Source organism: Pyxicephalus adspersus, chromosome 11 (assembly GCF_032062135.1).
Source record: "Pyxicephalus adspersus chromosome 11, UCB_Pads_2.0, whole genome shotgun sequence".
Classification (NCBI taxonomy): domain Eukaryota; kingdom Metazoa; phylum Chordata; class Amphibia; order Anura; family Pyxicephalidae; genus Pyxicephalus; species Pyxicephalus adspersus.
In genome coordinates, this window is record NC_092868.1 from 8,075,852 (window position 1) to 8,099,627 (window position 23,776).

The 23,776-nt window shown below is 37.9% G+C and overlaps 1 protein-coding gene across 2 annotated transcripts; it reads right to left on the bottom strand.

The window, feature by feature from the left end:
* Nucleotides 1–3,786: 3,786 nt before the first annotated feature.
* Nucleotides 3,787–23,146, bottom strand: LOC140340325 (heat shock cognate 71 kDa protein-like). Of its 2 annotated transcripts, none has more exons than XM_072425428.1 (9): nt 22,995–23,146; nt 14,410–14,621; nt 13,894–14,099; nt 13,050–13,202; nt 11,899–12,454; nt 10,203–10,405; nt 9,368–9,566; nt 8,108–8,340; nt 3,787–7,074 (listed from the first exon to the last, which is right to left on the bottom strand). In XM_072425428.1, exons 2-9 carry the CDS (start codon nt 14,612–14,614, stop codon nt 6,886–6,888), a joined length of 1,944 nt encoding a protein of 647 aa, XP_072281529.1. In that variant the 5' UTR covers nt 14,615–14,621; nt 22,995–23,146; the 3' UTR covers nt 3,787–6,885. The 2 variants fall into 2 exon arrangements, with proteins under 2 accessions (XP_072281529.1, XP_072281528.1); XM_072425427.1 differs by lacking the exon at nt 22,995–23,146 and adding an exon at nt 18,272–18,342.
* Between the last annotated feature and the right edge of the window lie 630 nt (nt 23,147–23,776).

Consider the following 23,776-nt stretch of genomic DNA (forward strand, 5'->3'; position numbering starts at 1 on the left):
ACAGCCAGGAGAACTGCATTTAATTGATGGTTTTCATGGCTATACAAAAACTACCTTTGTGCTAGGTCACCTTACAAGTTTTCACTCTATCCGGTTATTGTTCTGTATAGACTTCCATGTAATAACATCTCTACTTACTATAGCTATGTACAGACATTTAATCATTGTTGTCTGAGATGAACAATTGTGGTTGTCTTGAATGAAAATATTAGCGATCTGCCCCAGTGTATCCGCCTGAACCACTCATTTCCTGTGGAGGGGATGCAGCTGTGTGCCTCCTGCTGCATCCCCTTCCCATAAAACTAAACAGTGCTGTGTTTTCCAAGTTTGTTTGTTGTTGTCTGTTGTTACTGGAAATAAAGCTCAGCATTCCCTGCACATAATGCAAAGCATGCCATGCCCTTCCCTTTCCTAAGGGGCATCTTCTCGCTTACAGCATGCCAGTGTGGACAGTGATGCCAACATCTTTGCATCAGTATGGACTGCCCATCTTAAAGAAGTAGATCCTTTTTGACATGTGACCTGTCCAACTATGTGAGTACTAAGCATAAAATACTGTCAGTTGGGGGTCAATGATTTGGTTAAAGCAAACCTAAACTAAAATTTATACCCTACAAAAAAGGGTAGACAAGCCTAAGGTAAAAATGACCTTCTTTTTTTGAGGAGTGGGGTTAAAATTCTTTTAGGCAGCAGTGATCAAGACTGAATGGGAGCGCAGAGCTTCTCGGAATACAAAACTCACGCATCCTGGGAGGCTTCTGGCTGCTCCTTCTACGCATGCCTGATCTGCCTGCTCATGCACAGAAACGGTCTTTTCTTCAATGGGGAAAAAAAATCCGATTTCACTCATGCACAGTGAAATTGGCATTCTTTTTTTCCCCATTTACGCCACCAGTCCTTGCACCTTCCTCAAAGCCGGGACGAAGAAGGATAACAGGATGACATGGGACCCAATCCAAGAAACCTCCGGATGGATCGCCGAACAGTTTACTTACACTGTAATGTTTTACAGGGGAACATGGAGCTTATTGTTGGGCTTTAAAGCGTACCTATACTTCGAATTTTCACTTTACATAAAAAGGTAGAGAACCGACGAGGGACCAGATGCTGGACACCCCCGGAGTAATTGGTCTGCACTGCAGGATTGAAGGTAAGTGTGTTTTTATTTTTTGTTTTTGTTTTTTTGAGAAAAGTTCCTCTTTAATGTGAAACTAAAAAAAGAAATCTCTGTGATCAGGTGGGTTTAATTTTCGAACCAATAAGGAACCAATGATCTAATAAAAAAAACGCCTGCTTGCCTGATTGTTATATTTTTCTAAAAAAACTCTGAGCTGCACATTCAGTCGGGGTTGCCGTGATTGAATAAACTCGTGGGAGTGGGAGTTACGTCATCCTGGTCCAGCCAATCAACATGGCTAGAGAACAGAACCAAGAAGAGAAGAAGATGACAATGCCCATGTTGGAACGAGGACAGACAAGTGTATTTAAATATTTGTGACCAGGCAGGTAAGGGAATTTTATTGCAGAAGGACCTGTTGGATCACAGTTTTTAGGGTAAAAGTTTAGTTCTGCTTTAGCTGCATTACCATTATCTTTGGCTGCTTAGCCTAATTTTTCCATCACTTCATCTGTTCAGCAGATAGTTGACATCATTCTTATTAATTGCCACTATTGTATTTACACAACATGGTGCATTAAATCCTTAAATCCTTTTGTAATAATTGTTTATTAATTGAGATAAACAAGCTATGATAATTAAATCTTATGTATGGCTGTCAAAGGAGATTTGTGTGCTAAATCAAGTAAGATACATCAAAGAAATACTGGAATATAACATTTCTATCATATTTTTTGCTTATTTTATATTTTCTTATCTTTATTTTAACCTGGTACTTCTGTCATTAACAATGCTGCTCCTAGGAGGTGGGGCAACGCTTATGGCTTCAATGTATGGAAGGAGCCATGACTGTCACCCAGGCTAAACTATAAATACCCACAGTGTATATCTTTTACATGAGGTTGGGGGTTAGTTTATAGAAAATAGGGTGTAGGGAAGAAAACAAAGATATCAATACTCAATAAGATAGACTATCATGAGAAAGTCTTGGTGATCCAACAGATGGGTTGAATTTTTAGAAATCTTTTCCTATTACTTGCAAATGTTTTTAATCCTAGACCTTGCACATTTCTCTTCTTTACAATGTGAAGACAACACAATAATTGTTAATGAACGTGAACAGCTTAGTATGAGTGCTTTTAATAATGTGTTGAGTACTCCTTATAAAAAACCATTATTTTTTATCAAGGTTTACAAGTACGTGAATTTCAAGAATACCACCGATATAGATTGCCAAAAATATTAATGGTGTCACCTAAACTGACCTCAAAGGTGCAAATTGCTCAAGGAACCCCTAGAAACCTCCGGAGGAACCCAGGTTGAGAAACACTGTTCTTAGTTGAACCACCTGATGATTATGACATGCATTTGCTGTTGTATTGCTTTGGTAGACTTATGCAATGTCACAACATTTATTCCTTCCCAGAGTTACGTACATTCCAAAGACAGCTATAAGCTACTATATACTGAAGATTAACAAACCTGAGCAACTCAACCATCACTCCTAATGAAATTTCTTTCCTACCATATACAAAATATTCCCTCCACATTTATTCCCAGGCCATCCCAATGTAACACAAAACACACCTCTCTTTCTCTCTTCTATAACCAGTTTTGGTAAATTGGTAACCACGTGATCATTAAAGTCCCCTGAAGAAGCCAACTGGCGAAATGTGTCAGGAACAGAGATGATGGTATCATCTGTGATCACTGTAAAAAGACTGAACAACACTTGGGCTATTAATATTATTATTATTATTATTGATATTATTAAACAGGATTTATATAGTGCCAACATATTACGCAGCGCTGTACATTAAATATTAGTGTTTAAATAATAACTATTACCATTTTTGTAGAAGGAACCCCAGGTCATAACATTCCCCCCATGAGTCTTGAGAGAATATTAGATGAAACTGGCTGGTCAGCATTAATACTGACTGCACTAGGTCCCATACACACCACCATCATTGAAACAACCTGCAACGCTTATATAAAATGCATCTGTTTTATTTTCATTTCAAACATAATTTTAGAACTTGCCAAAGAAAAAAATGAATTGTGAGGAACCAAATATCTTTTTACATATACTTGCTTTATTGCCCTGATTTATTAAAGCTTTCCAAGACTAGAGAGGTTACACTTTCATCAGTGAAGCTGGGTGATCCAAAAAATCTGGAATGGATCAAGTCCAGAATTAAAAAGGTTTGCTAACAAATAGAAAATGATTTTAAGAAATCCAGTTCAGCTTTGCTGGATCACCCAGCTTCACCGTGGAAAGTGTATCCTTTTTAGTCTTGGAGAGCTTTAATAAATCAGACCCACTGAGATTACGATCAGCTGCAAAAAGCTTGTAGTCAAATAGGAGACAGATTATAGATTAAATATTAAATACCTCCACAATGATCTTAGACGTCTACTATGTAATCATAGTCATGGCACATTCTCGGTCTGAATTACATCAGTGGCTGTGGTGGATTGACCAATCTCAGTAAGGATCCAAATAAAATTTTGTCTTGTATAAATAGTTGATTTGGGCAAAGGATAAACTTGCAAATTCGTAGTGTCTTTTTTCCCAACCTATAATCCATATACTATTTCCTATACCTTTCCCACAGCATTAAATATACAATCATTAATCAGTTGAAATAGGAAACGCATAATAACAATGGCTTTTATATAGAATTTTATTAGCTTTGTAACAGATGGTAATTGGTTTATTTGGCACATTGGTCACCATACTTCTCGTAGGAGACACTGTAAGAAATATACTTTACAAACAGGAGGAAGACATCAAAGGAAGTAATGGTCTTGGCAGAAAAGGAGAAACAATTTTTTTTTTTAGTATTGTATATAGTATTGTACAGCATAATATATAGCTATATATAAAGCGATATATATTGGTGAATCATTGTTGGTACACTATGTGCTTTGTATAGAACATAGATGAAAGGTGCTCATACAAGAACATTTACTCAACTCATACCAACACATTTTGGTTTGCAGTAAGCTTCACAGAAGGACAAGTGAAAATTAGCCCTTTTTTAAACCAGTAGTTATCAAAGTGGTGGTACTGTCCCACTCGGGGCAGTGGAAACATCAAGCGGTAATGGGGGTGCAGAAGGAGTCATCAGAACTTGTTTACATGGATAGTTGTACAAGCAATGCAGTTAACACTTCACAAATGTGTGTGATCAGCTGTCTATAACCACATAAACAATTCAAAAGGAATAACCAATTGGTGGCTGTAAGTTGTGCCTAAGAACTTGGGATATATCGCCTCAGTAGATGAATGCCTGTCAACCCTCATCAAATCCTGCCTCCTAAACATTCTTATTCATTTTGATGGTAGAGCAAAGGGGAGCAGCCAGTTGACATGGTGATCAGCTGTCTATAACCACATAACCAGTCCATAGGAATAACCAACTGGTGGATGCAAGTTGTACCCAAGAACTTGAGATCTACCCCCGCAGTTGATGAATGCCTGTCAACCACTCATCAAATCTTGCCTCCCAAACATCCGTATTCATTTTGATCATAAAACAAGGGGGAGCAGCCAATTGATGTTGGACAGGCCATCAACTGCTTCATAACCACTGCCTTAACCAGCTTCTAACCTTCCAAGTAAACACGCCCTGAGAAAGCAATGACTCAATCATTCTGCAGGAAAAAAATAGCTATCGTGTACTGTATGTGAACCTTTAATGTTTTCTTTTCAGTACCTTTGGCATTATGTATCACTATAAACATAATTCCTTATCAAATGGTTATATTGCAAATCAGTTAGAGGGAACCTTAGTAGGTAAAAATGTTTCCAGTTGGGAGCTGTCAACACTAACCAACTTTCGTGAAAAAGCAGCAACATTTTCAGCCTGCAACGTGTGTTTTATTACTTGACCATCAAGCCTATCATTTTGGACAGCTCAATGGCCAACTGATGAAGTATTTGACCTCCTGCAGTGGCACACAAAAGCCATTTCTGCTCTGGGACCTTTGTCTCTAAGATTTTGATGGTGTAGCCCTGGCTTAGCCTAAATAGTAGAAAATTTAGGAAAGAAAAAAAATTAATAAATTGAATACATGTTAAAAATTGCTCTCCTCACCAGCAACCATAGGAAGGCTCCATTATTCATTAGCCTTTTTTTTTATTACCACTGCAAGGGTCTAATCCAAGTATGAAAGTGGGACCTAATAGATAGGATTGTGTGTTGCACATTCTATGTGATTATTTCATTACTATAGAGCAGAATGATTATGAGAAATAAATAAAAAAGTGAAACAAACTGGTTATTCCAGCCCTTGTCATTGCCTAATTTCAGTACATTGCCCAAAGTCATTTTAGTAACTCATTAAAACTGAAAGCCAGAAAGTAGCTGGATTCCAGATGCAGTGTCATTCATTATTTAAAAAAAAAACTTTTTGTGCTGTTTATACTTGAAATAATGCTCTCTATTACAAGTAATTATATTACTTACATTGTTCATAATAGATGATAAAAACAATAATGTTACCACCACCTTGAAGAAATGACTTTGCTTTTTTTTCTTTCTGGCAAATTTACAGTGAAAATTTACAGTGGAACTTACATATAAATAGGTTTAATATCTGAAAAAAAAGACACAAAAATAAGAACTAATGGTCCCAATGAGTAATTAAAAATTTTACTTAAACCCAAAAACAAAAAATCTTGCCAATCCTTATGTATGTTGGCTGCATATTTTTATGCTCACCTATGTTACTGTATGAAGAAGAAACCTAGCCTGCTCTACTGACTACACATCCTCGTCTCTCCATCTCCTTTTAACAGAGGGTGGAGGATTTATAGTTTACCAAAAATAGCTTGAAGGGGGATAGCATTGTTTGAGAATTTATTTTCAGGAAGGGAAGTGAAGTGAAGAACATTGAATCTATAGCAGGATCAAGATGTATGTTCATGAACCTGCAGAAAATGTACCAAGCCTAAAAAATAAAAAAAAAGACTAATAGGCTACTATATGTTATAATTTTGTTCTTGGGTTTATGTATATTTCAATCATTTGGAAGACCAGTGGAAGACTTTTAATGATCCTGGGAAGGTATTCAGTGCTCTTGGCATGCTCATCCCAATGGTTCCATTCAAACAAATTGATTATAGCAAAGTGAGCTTTGGCTGTAAGACGAGGTGTAGTGTTCCCGGTAGCTGGTAGTTGGGAGGGAAGAACTCACCCATGACAAACTCCAGCCAATGGGAATACTGCCCACTGAGTACCTAAATAATGAGCTCATAGCTGATGTTTAGCTTGCCAAGCACTTTGCAGTTAGCAGTGTGAAAAACAGCTGCATGCCCTTTCTAAAGGTACATGGAGGGTGGGGGAAATTTGTCTTTTTAAATCTCCACATAAGTATCCATAATGGGAACAAACTTGAAATCTATTTGTAGCAATGTATTGTATATAAGGGGGGGGTGCTTTTTCAATGTTTGACTATGTATGAGAGCCTTGCATTCACACATTGCAAGCTCTGCAAAAAATCTTGACTATAATAGAGCTGAAAATCCCAGGATCTTGTTGCCTAAATGCAATGAAATTTATTAGACATCAATAGGCATAAAAGGTGTACAAATACTGGTCAACCAAAAATATAGTCTCATCTAAGGGGACATTTGAGGTTGTGCAGACAAATAAGGATTTAACAGTCTCTTTAGGTATCAAAAGCACATTTAAAGCCCGTGGATTCTGAAAGGTGACCATGACCTGTAAACAGCTGCAAAGTTTGACTGGGTGAAATTCTTAATCCACTTCTTCAATGGTGGGTCCGGAAGAACCACCAGCTGCACTGCCACCAGCTCCAGGAAAGCCACCGGGCATCCCACCAGGCATTCCAGCTCCACCAGCACCCTGGTACAACTTGGTAATTATAGGGTTACAGAGGTTTTGCAGCTCCTTTTGCTGATGTTCATATTCCTCCTTCTCAGCCATCTTAAAAGACAAGATCGAATGAGACGCAAATGAGAACAGCAGTTTGTAATGTTCAAGATATTGCAATGAAAAAACATAGAAAATAATTCACAGAATTGGGGCAAATCATTTTTGTTTTTTAAAAAACAAATGGCTGACACAGAACGTAGAATGAGTCCATGTACGAGACGGCTCGACTCGGTGGCCATTAGTGGTGAAAGATAGTTCTAATTGAAGGGGATAACCACTAGATTAAAAACTATTCTACCCTCGGAGTGGAACATGGGCTCTCTGAATCCGAGTTCAGATATTGCATGAGCAGGAAAAACTTTTTGAGGCTTTATAAATGAAATCATAGGACAATGTAGACAATTACAGTTTTGTATAGTAAACAATACTTTGTGCATCCTGTTTGCATGTAATTCAATGCCTATGGGGCCAGAAGATGATTAATACATAAATAAGGTTGAAGGTAATGATATATCAAACATTCTAGAAATCCTGTTCCAATACCATCGTTCACCACATGTTCCTCCTCTCTATAAATATAGAAATTATTGCTTAGCTGAGCAAAATTGTAATATTTATAAAACAGCTTGTGTGGCAGCTGCAGGCACATTTAGGCATGTGGGAAAATCTTGAAGACCTCACGAGGGCAAAAATGGTAGCATTATCAATATGGGCAAGAATAGTTAATATATAACTATGTCCACCACGTTTTCTAAAGGTCAATGTGGTCATACAATTGTTAATTGTATGTACTCGCCAGCAATTGAACAGTTATTGAATTACCAAGCCAACCATCTTATATCATGGTCATGGTCATGGTCAAACAATAATTGTTCAGTTGCTGATGATTTCATGCCAGTGATGGAGTTTTTATACTCCATGCATGAGAAAGTATCTAGATGAAAGAAAACCTTCTAGTCTGTTGCAGTAATGACTGTTTTGAAAAATGTGTTGAAAAACAATAATTTGTTTAAAGTTTCCACCCAAGCACTCGTGACTCCCAACAAAAATATAAGTAAATCATTCAGAGGGCATAAATACATACCTGGTTCCTGTCTAACCAGGAAATTACTTCATTGCACTTGTCAAGGATTTTCTGTTTATCCTCTGGGCTTATTTTGTCTTTCAGTTTCTCATCCTCCACCGTGCTCTTCATATTAAAGGCAAGAGACTCCAAAGAGTTCTTGGCTGCGATCTTTTCCCTTTGGGCTTCATCTTCGGACTTGTATTGATCTGCTTCTTGGACCATACGCTCGATCTCTTCCTTGCTAAGGCGGCCTGTCGGAAAATGTTGTAAACATACATTAAATTATAAATGATGTACAATATACCAATGGGTATATGTTACCAGCTTTAAAGTTTGAAAATGCCCTAAAGTGTTTTTTTTAAAGAGTGTATATACACACAATTCATGCAAAAAAAACAGTGTCAAATAAAGTGGAATTAAAACTGTGATACTCACCTGTCCTCATTCGTTGCAGGGGTCTCCATCTACTTCCTTCTTTTCATCATGGACATGATCTTGGGCCATATGGATTGGCTGCCCAATGTACCTCCCATGTATGAGCAGCTCAGCAAATTTTGCCAACCAGGTAGGTAAGAATAGCTACTGCAGAAGGAACATCGCCTGTCCTCATTTGCAATAACCACTTGTCTTGTGAGTTTTTTAAGGGAGAGATTTGTTGCACTTTAATGGGTCCAATGCAATGTGTTGCAATGATGTGCATTGAAAAATAGAGCGTAAAATACATTATGCACAAATACCCACTGTATTATATAATATATATATATATAATATATATCAAAGGAATCTGAAGCACTCACAGAAGTAAAGTTATAAAGCAAAAAATAGTAGCAGCTTAACTAGCATATTAAAGTATCACAATTTACATTTTACAAGTTCTACGAGTGCCATAGATTCCTTTAATATTTTTGAATGTTGTGAGTTGAACCCAGGGTTTATGCTCTAGTTTTCGGTATGTTAGTATTACTTCCAATATATTTATAGAGAGATAAAAGCTGGGGAAATGTGTCCGGGGAGTGTCCATCAGAGATTTTTTACTTATGTTTTATTTTTTCTTATACATGGACTTTAAGAAAATTTGATTTCCAGGGAAATCAAAACGTTTAATAGATCCTATGTCTGCTGGGACCAATGAAGGCATTGCCTGTTAGCTCATGTTTGGATCCATGTGATAAATATATTAGTACAGACAGATCATATTTGAGTTTGGGTGACAATTTTCATTGTTGATGCCCTCTTGGAATTGTTAAGTCTTCCTTCTTGCACATTTTCCTTACTAACCTTTGTCGTTGGTGATGGTGATCTTATTTTCCTTGCCGGTGCTTTTATCCACAGCGGACACATTCATAATTCCATTGGCATCAATGTCAAAGGTCACTTCAATTTGGGGTACCCCTCGTGGAGCTGGTGGGATACCAGTTAATTCAAATTTTCCCAGAAGGTTGTTGTCTTTGGTCATTGCTCTTTCACCTTCAAACACCTGTCAAAAAGTTCATTTAAACTCAAATGCTACTATGCAACATATTGGTCATTTTACAGACAGGGTTATTTACATGACATGTATAAACTATTGAATGTATATTTAGTTACAGTTTTAGTTACTAGTTTAGTTTTGCTTTCCAGTTCTTATTGTAAAATCAGGGGGCAAACTATGGTGCTTCATTGCCATTATGAAATGGGTGAAGTAATTTAGGTAAAATTAATTTCCCATTCATATTAACAATTTTACCATCATCAACATTTTTCCAAACCCAATTTCCTAACAAAAACAGCAATAAATATTGCTTTGTTGATGCTGATTTGGCAGTTAATTGTTGAAGAAGAATGCTAACCCCAATCCACATGCCAATCCTTAAACCCTATGCAAATGTTTTTTTTTTTTGGCCAAGACGATAATTTGGCATTGAAAATTCTGTCATTAGCTGCGCTGTCTCGTACTGTTGTCACTAAAACAAGAAAGCGCCCATTTGTTGATTTTCTTTTATTGGTTTTTTTATTTTTTTTTATTTGATTTTTCCTATTTTTGGCCTCATCATGATCTGCAATAATATTAGTTATCAAGCCTGTGTTTCTATCATGAAATGTTCATTTTTACTATTCTATCGATTCCAGTTACCTGAATAAGGACTCCTGGTTGGTTGTCGGAGTAAGTAGTAAAAGTCTGGGTCTGCTTGGTGGGTATGGTGGTGTTACGTTTAATTAGCACTGTCATAACTCCTCCAGCCGTCTCTATACCAAGAGATAGAGGGGTGACATCCAACAACAGAAGATCCTGAACATTCTCTGATTTGTCACCAGACAAGATTGCAGCTTGAACAGCTATTAAAATATAATAATAAATAGCAGAATGTCAGGGGAATGGAATTTTAATCATTAAATGTAACGAGACATCATGTGGTTATTGTATCTCCCATAAAATATAAGTACTAGAAGAATCTTTACAGGTCGCAAAGGGTGATGATATCCAAATTGAAGTTACACAACTAGCAGATTTTAATAAATGTTCACAACAACCAGAACAATAAATAACTGGCGCTTGCTGTGGGTTCCTTTCTACTGTCTAAATTGTTAGCTTAAAGCTGAAATCCAAATAGAAGCTATATACGCATATCAAAAGCATAATTCTGTATGCATTCGAATAGTTTACAATCTAATGTACCCCCTTCTTTATAGTTGTATATCAATAACATAGTCTAAGCTACGTAGAAGGGGAAAATCAATACAAACACGTCAATGAAATCATATAATTTAGTACTGTAGTTATTACAGTTTTAAAGTAAAGACAACAGAGTCTGTTGATGCAGGGAATATCCAATCCACGGGATCATGAAGAATTCTTTTCCATTGTTGGAGCAATATAAACTAGGGATTATAAGAGTTTTTTTGCCTTCCTCTTGATCTACTATGTCTACAGGGCTTTATTTGGAACATGTTTATTTTCCTAGTGGTTGAACATGATGGACTTTTTTTTTCAACTTATGTAACTATGTAACAAACATCATGCAAATAGCGTTCTGGTTGAGACTCGATTCCGTGATGCTAATACTGCAAGAAACTGGTCATTTGCCAAAGAATCTGTAATTCTATATAGGCAGTCTTATGATTTACACAAACAAACTGCACAGTAAAATAGGTTGCACATGTTTTTTCTGGTTCAAGCTATGGTTGCCCATAGCTTGTTCTTTGAAAAATGAATCAGCATCACTACCTCTTTCCAATAAGTAGAGTAGCAGTTCAGGATGAACAGACATATAATAGGGTTGACAGCTATATAAACAAGATAAAAAGTTCCAACACTTTCCTATTTTAAACTTTTAAGTGTTTTTTATGTAAACTTAATCCAAAATGTTTTCTTTTACTTTTTGGATAGAGTAGTTAAGTGGTAGAACCATTGTCCTCAGGATTAAAAGTGAGTGAGGAATGATAATATTGATGCATTGCCTAGTCAAAGGTAAAGGGTCAATTCTCCTTACTTTGAAGAGTTGCCCTTACTTCCTGTTGTGTCTATGGAAATGAAAAAAGTGAAGATATTTCACCTCATAGAGATGCAAATGGGCAAAAATGGTTTTAACTAATTTTAAATCTGTCCAAACCATTTTAACATTTTTCTGTTCTATCTCCAGATATAATTTACTTTCTAATATAGTTCAAGTAAGGCAATTTGCACATGTCAGAGTAGGATTTTCTTGATTACAGTAAAACAACAAATATCACTATAAGCAGCAAATATTCAATACTGGTGCCATGTCAGTTTCCAAATTGTATTATACCTTGGTGATGTAATTTGTGTGAATGCAGAATATAAGTCTTACCTGCTCCATAGGCTACAGCCTCATCTGGGTTAATACTTTTGTTAAGTTCTCTTCCATTGAAAAAGTCTTGCAGGAGTTTTTGGATTTTTGGAATGCGAGTGGACCCTCCAACCAGTACAATATCATGAATCTGAGCCTTGTCTAGCTTGGCATCTCTAAGAGCCTTTTCTACTGGTTCTAAAGTTCCACGGAACAGATCTGCATTGAGCTCTTCAAACCGGGCACGAGTGAGGGATGTGTAAAAATCAATGCCCTCAAAAAGAGAGTCTATCTCAATACTGGCTTGAGTGCTGGAAGACAGAGTACGCTTGGCCCGTTCACAGGCTGTACGCAGCCTACGAATGGCACGCTTATTCTCTGTTATGTCTTTCTTGTGCTTGCGTTTGAACTCTCCGACAAAGTGGTTGACCATGCGGTTATCAAAGTCCTCTCCACCTAAATGGGTGTCTCCAGCAGTGGATTTGACCTCAAAAATACCATCTTCAATTGTAAGAATGGAAACATCGAAAGTACCACCCCCAAGGTCAAAAATCAGGACATTCCTCTCGCCACCCACCTAGATATTTACAGAAAAGAAAAAAATTAGTTCCACAGAAATTAGAATTATGTACAATATTGTAACTAAGGTCAACACCATGAACCAGGAAAAAGTGGTACTGGATATAAAAAAAGAAATATATAATGTGACACCAAACATTTACTGGTGGTTTCTCACTGTTATTTAAAATGGATTCTTTCAGAGAGACTAGGACAGAACAGCGGGACATAGTCGCACTGACAGTCAACCTGAGGGCATTCATTAAATAGCAAAAGCAAATATAAGGCTGAGAAATTAAGCCTTTGAGCCCTTTCCATGATGAATCTTTTGGAAATCCAAATTACCAGAAAAAAAAAGAACTAAAGTTTGGACTGAATAGATTTGCCACCAAAATCTAAGATCAACTTTATTCACATTTTTTTAAAAGTCTGCTCATGTAATGTCCATTGTTGTATCAGGAAAGCAAGACCACTTGATGATGAGCTTGTGATGTTATTGGTGCCTGACAATCCTTGCATTGCAAGGCCATTTAAGGAATCAGATTTCCAATCATTTGCTTGAACCCATTTTGTTTGCATCTAATCTCGATGCTGGTTTTATGACTCTTTATTACCTTTTTGTCCAGACCATAGGCTATGGCAGCTGCAGTTGGTTCATTGATAATACGGAGAACGTTAAGACCAGAAATGGTTCCAGCATCTTTGGTTGCCTGTCTCTGAGAATCATTGAAGTAAGCTGGGACAGTGACCACTGCATTGGTGATTGTCTAAATGGAAAAAATACAAAGGTCAAGTCACTAAAGTTTTTGAAAATTTGACATCATATATTAGGTTCATGATATATAATAAGTATAGCTATCTATAATTGGATAAACCATAGAAACCTAAAATATATTACATAAAAATGAATAATAATAATGAGTTTGTTGGGCTGGTGACTATTCAGACATTGAGTGTAGAGGGACCCACAGTCTATGGGTATTATATACAGTAGCTACCTGTTTCCCTTTCAGGTTCCAGCTTGATTCTAGTTTCCAACAGGAATTTTTTTAGGTTTTTAAATCATGTGATCAAATGGAAGTAGTCACAAAGGTAGCTGGTGCTGCATGATGTTAAAAAGTGCTTCACAATAAGCCGTATCTTTGAAGAACACTCAACTTTCACAATGACCAGCAATCACTGTGGCACACTTTGGTCTTTTACATCTAGTCTGCTGAAATCTTTCCCTACCATGAAGAAGCCAGATTGTTTTGTGTGCTCCAAAGGCAAGAACTTTCTGTCTCTACTATGTACTGTATAATATGGAGACTGGAGCAGAAGCAAGATAAAATTCCCTCCCACCCCGTCTTGTCCTAAAGGGATCGATAGTGATCAGATGCCTCCATCACTCAACTCAGAGAACAGTTGATTCGGGCTGCCATATGTATGAGATGCCATCACTTGTCTTAGTAAACTCACTTTTCCCAGGTAGGCCTCAGAGATTTCCTTCATTTTGGTGAGGACCATAGATGAGATTTCTTCAGCATAAAATGTCTTTGTCTCTCCTTTGTATTCCACCCGAACCTTAGGCCTGCCGCTATCATTTATCACAGTAAAAGGCCAGTGCTTCATGTCAGACTGGACAACTGGGTCATCAAAACGTCGGCCAATCAAACGTTTAGCGTCTGTGATGAAAGCAAGTTTGGTGTGGGTAAACCTATTATATATCTTGACACAACAAAAGCGGAACAGCAATTACCCCTCTAAAGAAATGTAAGCTCATAACAGACAGCCCTTCCCACAGTGAAACTAACTAAACTCTACTCCATCTATGATAATTTGTAGACGACCTTCCCTTTTGTTCTCACTCGAGATGCTCATTTACAGAACGATCTGAAAACTGCATTTAAAAGGACATAAAAAGCAAATGAGAAATAACTCGGTGCAGTTAAAAGTAAAATCCTTAAACAAAACTGGAACAGAGTTTAGGCTTACCAAAAACGGTATTGGTTGGGTTCATGGCCACTTGGTTCTTTGCGGCATCCCCAATAAGTCTCTCGGTGTCTGTGAAGGCCACATAGCTTGGGGTGGTACGGTTTCCTTGGTCATTGGCGATAATCTCCACTTTCCCATGCTGGAAAACACCTACACATGAGTAGGTAGTGCCCAGATCAATGCCTACTGCTGGACCCTTAGACATGGTATCTCTGTAGAGGAAATGAAAATGTTGGAAAAGTTAGAGATCTAGGTTTAGTTTCTTTCTTTCTTTTTTTACAGCAATACATTTCTGTTAATGATTAAAGTTCAAGTTGAAGCCATATTTTTAGTTTTTTGGAAAGAGTTGCCTAGGCCTAAATCCTGTCAGATTTGTTGCTATCTGTAACCCCTTTGGTAAAAATCCCAAATCCCCAAATTCCCCAAAATCTGTACTTATAACACACATATGGAAAATCCAAAGTGGTCAGTCTGAGTCTCACTTAATGTTCAGTTGATAAGTGTCAACTGAACAAAAAGTGAAAGAAGGGGAAAAGTAGAGTTAAGACCATTGTCAAGTTTTGATTGGCTTGGTGGTTAGCTTTTCTCTTAATTCCCATGTCGGTGGCATATGTAAAATTAAAAAAAAAACAGGAAATTAGGCTGAAATTGGGTTTTTAAAAGTTTTCCTGTAACTACTGACAGGATATGACAACAGTATAATCATTTTTTATGGTTCCCATCTTGAGCCCATCTAAGAATCTTCTCCTACTAACGACCGTAAACCCAATTGCATTTTGTTGCTGTTGGGCTGAATCTGGCAGATATCAAACAATTACCATGGTTGAACTGAAACTGAAAAACAAATCTTCGTAATTAAAATTATAATCATATTACACTGACATGCATTGTTTCCTGTTGTGAAACTGGCAAATTTTATGAAAGAAAAACTAGGCCAAATATTTAAGCCCATACCAGCTACACAACCCAATGGTAAAATAAATAAATGGAAAACAGGTGATCAACATTCAACAATTATTGTGACAATTAATTGCAGTCTGGAAATATACATTTCTATTGGACAGTAATGTAATTAAAGCAGAATTTCAGATTACACAATGTTATCAATGAAAAAATCAAATGAGCATCTATGCAATAAGCAGCAATGTTCATTAAAATAAATAATAAAATACATAGACTGCACAATATATTGCAACATTGAAATTTGTAAAGAACACCAACCATACATTTTTTTCTCTATACAACATTAAATGACCTCAGTAAAATAAGTTTGTATTGGCTGCTCTGGTTTACAACATTTCATACTAAAGTTCAGGTAAATTTGTATTTGAATTTTTGTCAACTATCTTAAAGAAGCAACGTAAACTACTATACTCATTTTTTATTTGATACTTTTTCCATTGAAAGTCCTCTCTTCCAGAAGATGAAGCTTTTCTGAGTTGAATGATGGACATTGCCATTCAATATACTTCCTCTGAGCCCAGGTAATCATGGATACACCTGGATAATCTGGAGGATAATCGCACCAGCCTGTCCTCACAGTAAGGCATTACAGAATGTTATCATAGCCACATTCTGCACTACGGAAAGACCACCCGCCACCAAAATGGAACATGAAGTCCTTTTGACTTCACCAAACCAATTAGAAGACAGTTGGGGAAGTTATTTAAAAATATATGTGTAGTAAGCTCCAGGTAAGGGGTAAGAAGACTAGGGGTAAGAGTCTAAAGATGGGTTTTAGTAGGGATAAGGCAGAAAAAAAGCATTTGTGAGGTCAGGTAGTGATGCTGGATGAGAAGACCTTACAATTCATTCTAATTCATTCCAAAAATCATCAACTGGCTTTGTTTAAAGAGTAACAGTCTTCCGGGAATAGAAAATAGTCTTCATAAAACTTATCACAAGGCTTCTCTAAAATATCTTTGTATACTGTAGGATCTACAGAACCTTGACGGAGGAGATTAGTATTTGGAGGTTGACCCACATGCTTGTGGCCATGTAGGTAATTGTGATGGTCAGATCTCCTTATATTGGCTATATAATGATATTGATAGATATGTCTCATCTTATCCATGCCCACCAACAATATTTGGATTCATAAAACCCGATTGGTAGTTATCATGGATCTAGTAATCTCCCTCTTTAGCAAAGAGCTTCATTATGGTTGGCTGTTTCACAACGGTTGTGTGAAGCTCTCCTGACTCATCACTGTACTATTCTTTCTAGATAATGTTTTTTCTGGCTCTGTAAAAATATCTGCACGGTCAGCCATGTCTCCCCTAGACACACAACACTAATAACATAACCAGGCTTATAGTGTGTACAGCCACCCATCATATACAAAGTTAAACCCTATCATTGCCTCGACACTCCTCTTCAGAAAATTCTGCCTGTCATATACCCCCCCCCCCCCTAAAAATAAAATCCTCTTCTGTACATACTACTCCTGTCATACCCTCCACATTCATCACTTTTGCATGATCCTGCACCCAGGTCCTGTCCTTCCACCCACTCTTCTCCAGCACATACTGCCTGTTGTCAGATCTTTGGCATGCTTCCTCTATACATTTTGCCTGTTGTCTTAACCCAAGCTCTTCACCTTCAAATGCTGCCTGCAGATACCCTAGGTACCCCTCTTCTGCAAATCCAGACTTCTCTCCTGTGCACCCCCTGCTGGCACGCCTCTACTACTCATACTGCCCACTGTCATACTAATATTACTCCATTTCTGTACATACTGTTCACTATCATAGCTATAGCACTACTCTCCTGCATACTGTCATACTTATGGTACTCCTTTCCTGCACAAATTGCACTTCTGCCACACCTCTGACACTCCTCTCCTGCGTATAGTTCCCTATTATAGCAATAGCAGTCCTTCACATACTGCACTATTGTTTAACCTATGGCACTCCTCTCCTGCACATACATGCTCACTCTCACACCTATAGCAGTCCTCATCTGCACATACCGCAATGCTGCACTGCAGTGCTGTCATACCTATGTTACTCATCTTCTGCATACTGTATACTGCCCACTGCCATACCTATGACACTTCTCTCCTGCATATAGTACCCTATTGCCAAAACTTGTTGCATGCCTCTTCAGCACATACTGCTCATCATACCTATAATACTTGTCTCACTCTCATAGCTATAGCAGTCCTGTTCACACACTGCAATGCAGTCATACCCATGGCACTCCTCTCCTGCACATACAGCACACTGTCATACTTATGGCACCTCACTTCTGCATATAGTACCCTATTGCCATACCTTTTGCATGGCTCTCCAGCACATACTGCTCACCATCATACCTTTATACTCCTCTTCTCCCCATACTGGAGATGACACCATACATTCTTATAGCTATAGAATTTTTCTTTTGCACATACTGCCCACTGACATACCTATGGCACTCCTCTCCTGTACATAGTGCCCTGCTGTCCTATATATTGTACACCTCTCCTATACATACTACTCTCCATCATATCTATGGCCTCTCCTCTTGCACCTACTGCTCATAATCATACCACTTACCCTTCCCTCCATGCACACTGACCTCTGCGAAATCCCTTACACATATTGCCCCAAGGACACCCCACATTGTTTGCATTTTAGGGGAAATTTGAGTAGCCCAGATGTAATGATCCTGCAGTGGCTATGCCTACCTATGATGCAGTGCCATATTGTAAAATACTATACAGCAAAAACAAAGCAAATAAGTTAAGGTAAAATAAAATATGTAAATGTTACAACAACAACAAGTGATTTCCCTATAGACAGAGTAAAGCTTTGGCTTGGTGTAACAATGAAGGTTATAAATCACAGAAAGCTGTCATGGCAAAGTATAAAAGATTTACATTGCTAATAAATTATTGGTGGTGGCAGAATCTGTCCAGGTTCCAGTTTGTGCCATGTGAAAACAGAGCCGAGGAACATTCTAGAATGAAAGACACCCCTGGCTGCAGGCCGAAAGGCAGAGCTGGGACATAGGCCCATCAGATATGGAGGGAGGGAGGTGCAGGAAGCTTCCACTACATAACACGTCACTGCTTCCAGAAATCAGATCTCCAATATACCAGGGGAGGACGATTTCACACATTCGTGGCTAAAGGGGAACCTGATCACTTTGGAAAGGGCAGCGTCACATTATAGAGATGCTGTTTCACCAAATGGAGGGATCACAAACTTTTTATTTAGAATCACTGGCAGCTGTGCTTGGAAAATTCCTTATGCTCAATCATGAAGAGCGATTGTAATTCAAAACTTTTTTGGTCAATGCTGCCTGCGCACAATTTCCCAATTGAGTTAAATTTTGATTGAAAGAACAAATAAAAACTGTTACATTTTTATAATTTTCTCTCATTCTTTAGTGTAATCAATCTAATAATGTTCCATGCTAAGCTGAACATAAAATGATGGAACTTACCCCGGAGTTATGCTAGATGTGCAATATGTGATTTTCTTTTGATGGTATTACTGATTGATATTACGATCATAATTGTGATGATTTAAAATCATCCTATTTAGAGTATCATCCACTTATCTGATGGGTAATAGGATTGTTTTTATTATTGAATCTTGTGGGACAAATGATTAATCAAAGAAAGAAAGGAAAAAAAAAAAAACGTTGCCCAATCAACTTTCAGCATTCATCCAAAAATCGATTGGTTACTGAGGTTTAAAGATTATAACATTTAATGTTTTATCCAAAATGTATGCGTAAGCGTAGCTATAAAAGAGATAAAAAATTTTGGAAAAAAAAAATAAGTATTGCAAATTTGTATATAGGTGGCGATCACAAAATGGCTATCATTACTATTATTATTATTATTATTATTATTATTATTAATAATAATTAATAAACAGGATTTATAAAGCACCAACATATTGCGCAGCGCTGTACTACTTTCCTTCCCTGGTTCTGCTCTGTGTGGGCAGGCCCTGCGCTCTTTATTGGGCAGTTGCTTTCGTGACAGTGGTGGGAGCTGCTGTCAATCCGGTTGGCTGGGGCTCCTCAGGGGCGTGTCAGTTTGTGACATCACTGGCTGACTGTGACAAAGCATGTTGGCATGGCTTCATGTATGCCCCAAAGGGAGGCAGGAACACAGACAACGGTGGTATGTACCCATTTTTATGCTTAAGATGGTCAGGAAAAAAATTAGGAAGGGGTTACCATTAAAGGGTACTAGCTGGGTCACAGGGCCTTCACTAAGCCTTCTGTATTTCTTTTAATAGGTGTTTGTTGTAAGAGTTGATGTACTAGTAATTTTTATAGTTAAGCCTTTCACGTTACTGAGAATAAAGGCAGAAGAGGCCTAAGTGCATCCTTATTTTGCTAGTCACCCCCTCCCTTCCCTATAGTCAATCTACAACTGGCAGGCCAAATTGTGTCATATCCATCACCTATAGATGGCACTGATTAAAAAACAAAAAGAAAAAAAAACATAAAATAAAGCTTACATTAATGGGACTGTATTATACCAAAAGTCACCCGGATTTAACCCCTTTATGTTTCTGCCTGAAAAGTCAGCTGATGGAGATCCAAAGTCATAGTCCTCACATTCAGAATGAATAAAGAGCAACAAGCACATAATCATATATAGAAAGTATATAAAAAAAAAGAAACTTAAAAAAAAAAGTTTATTTATGTATTTCATGTGTGTGGAGGCTGCAGGTCGTTGTCACCATCTCTGGGTGAACACTAGAGGGCATCATAGGAGCCTCAATGTTAGAGTAACTGAATGGCACTGCAACCTATGTAATGTGTGTGACCACATCAAAAGATCTACATGGGCCTTTAGAAAATCCTCACACATTTTTAAAAACTTTTTTAACTTTTTGAAATAAAATATATTCCAATTTTACACTATATTAGCACTTAGTTAATTCTAATTAACCCATCGGCAGCTCCAACTGCCATGCTGATGAACCAACATTAGATGGTGAGCAGCGGCACTCAACTACTCACTAACCTCTATTTATTACCTATGGGCAGCTGCAAGGGGGATGCAACTTGTAGCTTCTTGATTGCAGCCATTGTATGCAGGAAGCAATAAACGCACCACATCCTCACCACCCGTCTGAACTTAGATTGCTGGGAACTGAGGCACAGAGATTTCTGCAATCTCATAGGACATTAGAAGCAGAATTTAGTAATTTGCAGGTTCTAATATATATATATTAGAACATATATATATATATATATATATATATATATATATATATATATATATATATATACAGGTAGTCCCCGGGTTACATATGAAATAGGGACTGTAGGTTTGTTCTTAAGTTGAGTTTGTATGTAAGTCGGAACAGGTACAATATTTTAGTGCAACTAGGTTAGATGTTTGTCTCAACATAATATTAGTCAGCGTGGTGTCAGTTACTGTATAAAATCCTCACTGTTAGTTAATCACAAACAAAGCAAAAAAAAAACTTAATGGAGCCTAGACAACGTCTGGAGCAAAAAGAAACAACTGCAGAGTTTGTCTTGGTCATTAAAGAGTTACAAGAGTTTGCAGAAAAGCAAATGACTTCTTCTGCGAGTTAAGCTGCGTAAACACTTGCAATTTATGTCGTTGGAAAGGATCTTTCACGATCCTTTCCAACGACAAGGGAGTGCACGATGCATGAACCCGACTGTACACACGGCAGATTTTCGCCCGATAATTGGCCGATGCCGATTATCGGGCGATAAAAATCTGACGTGTGTACGTAGCTTTATTGGAACTGCCCTTGGATGTCCTTAACTCAGAGACTACCTGTATTTATATATATATTATAACATTTGTAATAGTACATTGGATTGCTGCAATCTATCATTTAGGACACAGAGGAACAATTTGTACTAATAAGTAACTTTCCTCTGTGCTCACAGATCTGATCTCCACCCAGCCATGGTTACTATGTATCTGTCCACCTTGTAGCAATAACCATAGACATTTCTATTATAGTACTGTTACATAATTCCTGAGTATTGTTTTATTTACCAAAACAGAAAAGCAATTTCAAAGCATTATTGGTAAATATTTTTCATTTCACTGCTTCCTTTGCATTAAAATAGTGGAAGAAGAACTCATGGATTCTACACAGTGGGACAGTACAACCTCTGGCAGGCCTGGCCTGATAGTGTTGAAACACCTCCGAGATTGTAAGCTCTTTGGGGCAGGGTCCTCTCCTCCTCCTGTGTCACTGTCTGTATCTGTCTGTTATTTGCAACCCCTATTTAATGCACAGCACTGCGTAATATGTTGGCGCTATAAAGATTCTGTTTATTACTATTAATAATAATAATGCCATTCATGCTGGATGGCACCCCAATGCTCCCTGTCCCTTGTCCTGTGTTGTATGGCACGACAACACACCGAATGGCATATACCATGCACTGTAGAGAGAATAAAAAGTTAATAGGTTCCAATGAATGGGTGGCCAGTCCTCAGCACACGGCACATCTATAGATGTTAATTCTGCCTTACATATTGTGCTGCACAGCACTCCAGCTCCATGTACCCCTGCCATTCTGCCAAATAGGGCTCTGGGTAATTGCCCAGCTTGCCCTATCCAAAAACCTACCCTGCCTTTAAGGATGACCTCCTTCTGTTTAAGCTTCACCTTACTAACTGCACAGACTAAAAAGTTGCTTCTTTCTATCCTTAGCTTTCTTAACATGTTTCTATAATGCAAACACCAGGGGGCGCCACATCTACTGGGTAATATATTGATATCCTTTTGAGCAGAGTTTCTCCTTAACACATAATGAAATTCCAAAAATTAAAAAATTGTTAGTAGGTATTTTTTTTTGAGACATGCAAAAGCTTTTTCACCCGAAAACATATTTCTTATTTTTTAACACTGTGAGGCCCATGGTATCTCATCAGTTGTTCCATAATCTGCAATGCCTACAGTCTAACCATACTCAGGAAAGGTGGGTACCTATCAGGAGTAAAGAAATGAAAAAGAAAAAGGTGGTTGGGTGTCAGAAGAAAGAAAAATGGGCATGTACCTGTTGCAACGTATGGCAAACGTGCATTTCTATGATTCAATGCCATTTAATATTAATGACAATGCACCTTGTCAGCATTGCTGTGCACCAACAATGCATTTTGTCATATATTGGTGCAAATGTAGCCCGTTACCTTACCGCATGGCCCCAGTGCAAATGATCCCTCAAAATCACCAAATAGCACCTCCATTTCACTTTTGCAATTGGTGCTGATGAATTCTCCTTTAATCTCTTATAATTCTCTAAAATCTCCCGATGTTTACTGAATTTTTTTAAAATAAAAACTTGGTCGTCATTATGCAAAACTGTTTCTATGGGTTATACTATATTATATACATATATATATATATATATATATATATGATATGATATTATATTATATTACAGCACTTTTTAATTTTTTTTTTTTGGTATAGGCTGGTGTTTGGAAAAGCAACAGTTAAAGATCTGACTTGCAGTGATGCAGGGTGATAAAGCATATAACGGTTACATAACCCAGGCAATAAAGCAAGCAGGCGTTACGAGGTGTAGCAATGGGCACTATAGACGGACACATATCTGCAGGTCTAGCTCACCTGTACAGGCTCGCTCACAGCACGCTGACTGATCCCCTGCCCAGAACTCTCCCTCTAAATAGCTGATGGTGACCAGTTTTCCCAGCCCAGCAAAGCAGTGACGGAATTCAGAAGCTTCTGGATGTCCCTGTGTGTCTCTCCACCCCTCTGCTCACCACCCCCCATCCTAAAAACCCCTGGCAGTCACCCAGTCAGTCCAGGCAGAGGGAGGGTGGTGAGAGGGACCAACGCAGGAGAGGAGAAAATTCTGGAGAGCAGAAAATTCTGGATTTTGGCAGACAGTTATCAGAAGTTGAATGCTGTCTATGTTGCAGTGTGACTTGCATGTTTGCTAAGGGGTGCGGTTGAGGTTGCATGGTAATGCCAAAAACTACCTATGAATTGCAAGGGTTAAATGCTAAATATTTTTTACCATTTCGTAGCTTCGCCATTTTTTTGGCATTCTAATGTCATCACCTACAATGGATTATTATTATTATTATTATTATACAGTATTTATATAGCACCATCATATTAAGCAGCGCTGCACAAAGTCCATAGTTGTGACACTAGCTGTCCCTCAAAAGAGCTTACAATCTAATATCTCAACCATAGTCATATGTCATTAATGTAGTCGAAGGTAATTTATATGGGGGAAGCCAATTAACCAAACTGCATGTTTTTGGAATGTGGAAGGAAACCACGCACCATGCACAAAACTCATGCAGACACGAGGAAAACTTTCAAACTCCATGCAGTGCACTGGATGGGATACGAACCTGGGATCTAGCGCTGCAAAGGCA

What these genes read in the sequence shown, in the direction of transcription:
- LOC140340325 (XM_072425427.1), bottom strand. Translation starts at nt 18,327, where the DNA reads ATGGCACAAACTGGAACCTGGACAGATTCTGCCACCACCAATAATTTA. An exon ending in GGCTGTAGCCTATGGAGCAG is followed by an intron (nt 10,406 to 11,898) that starts GTAAGACTTATA and finishes ATATTTTAATAG; the next exon opens with CTGTTCAAGCTGCAATCTTG. An exon ending in AACCAGGAGTCCTTATTCAG is followed by an intron (nt 9,567 to 10,202) that starts GTAACTGGAATC and finishes ACTTTTTGACAG; the next exon opens with GTGTTTGAAGGTGAAAGAGC.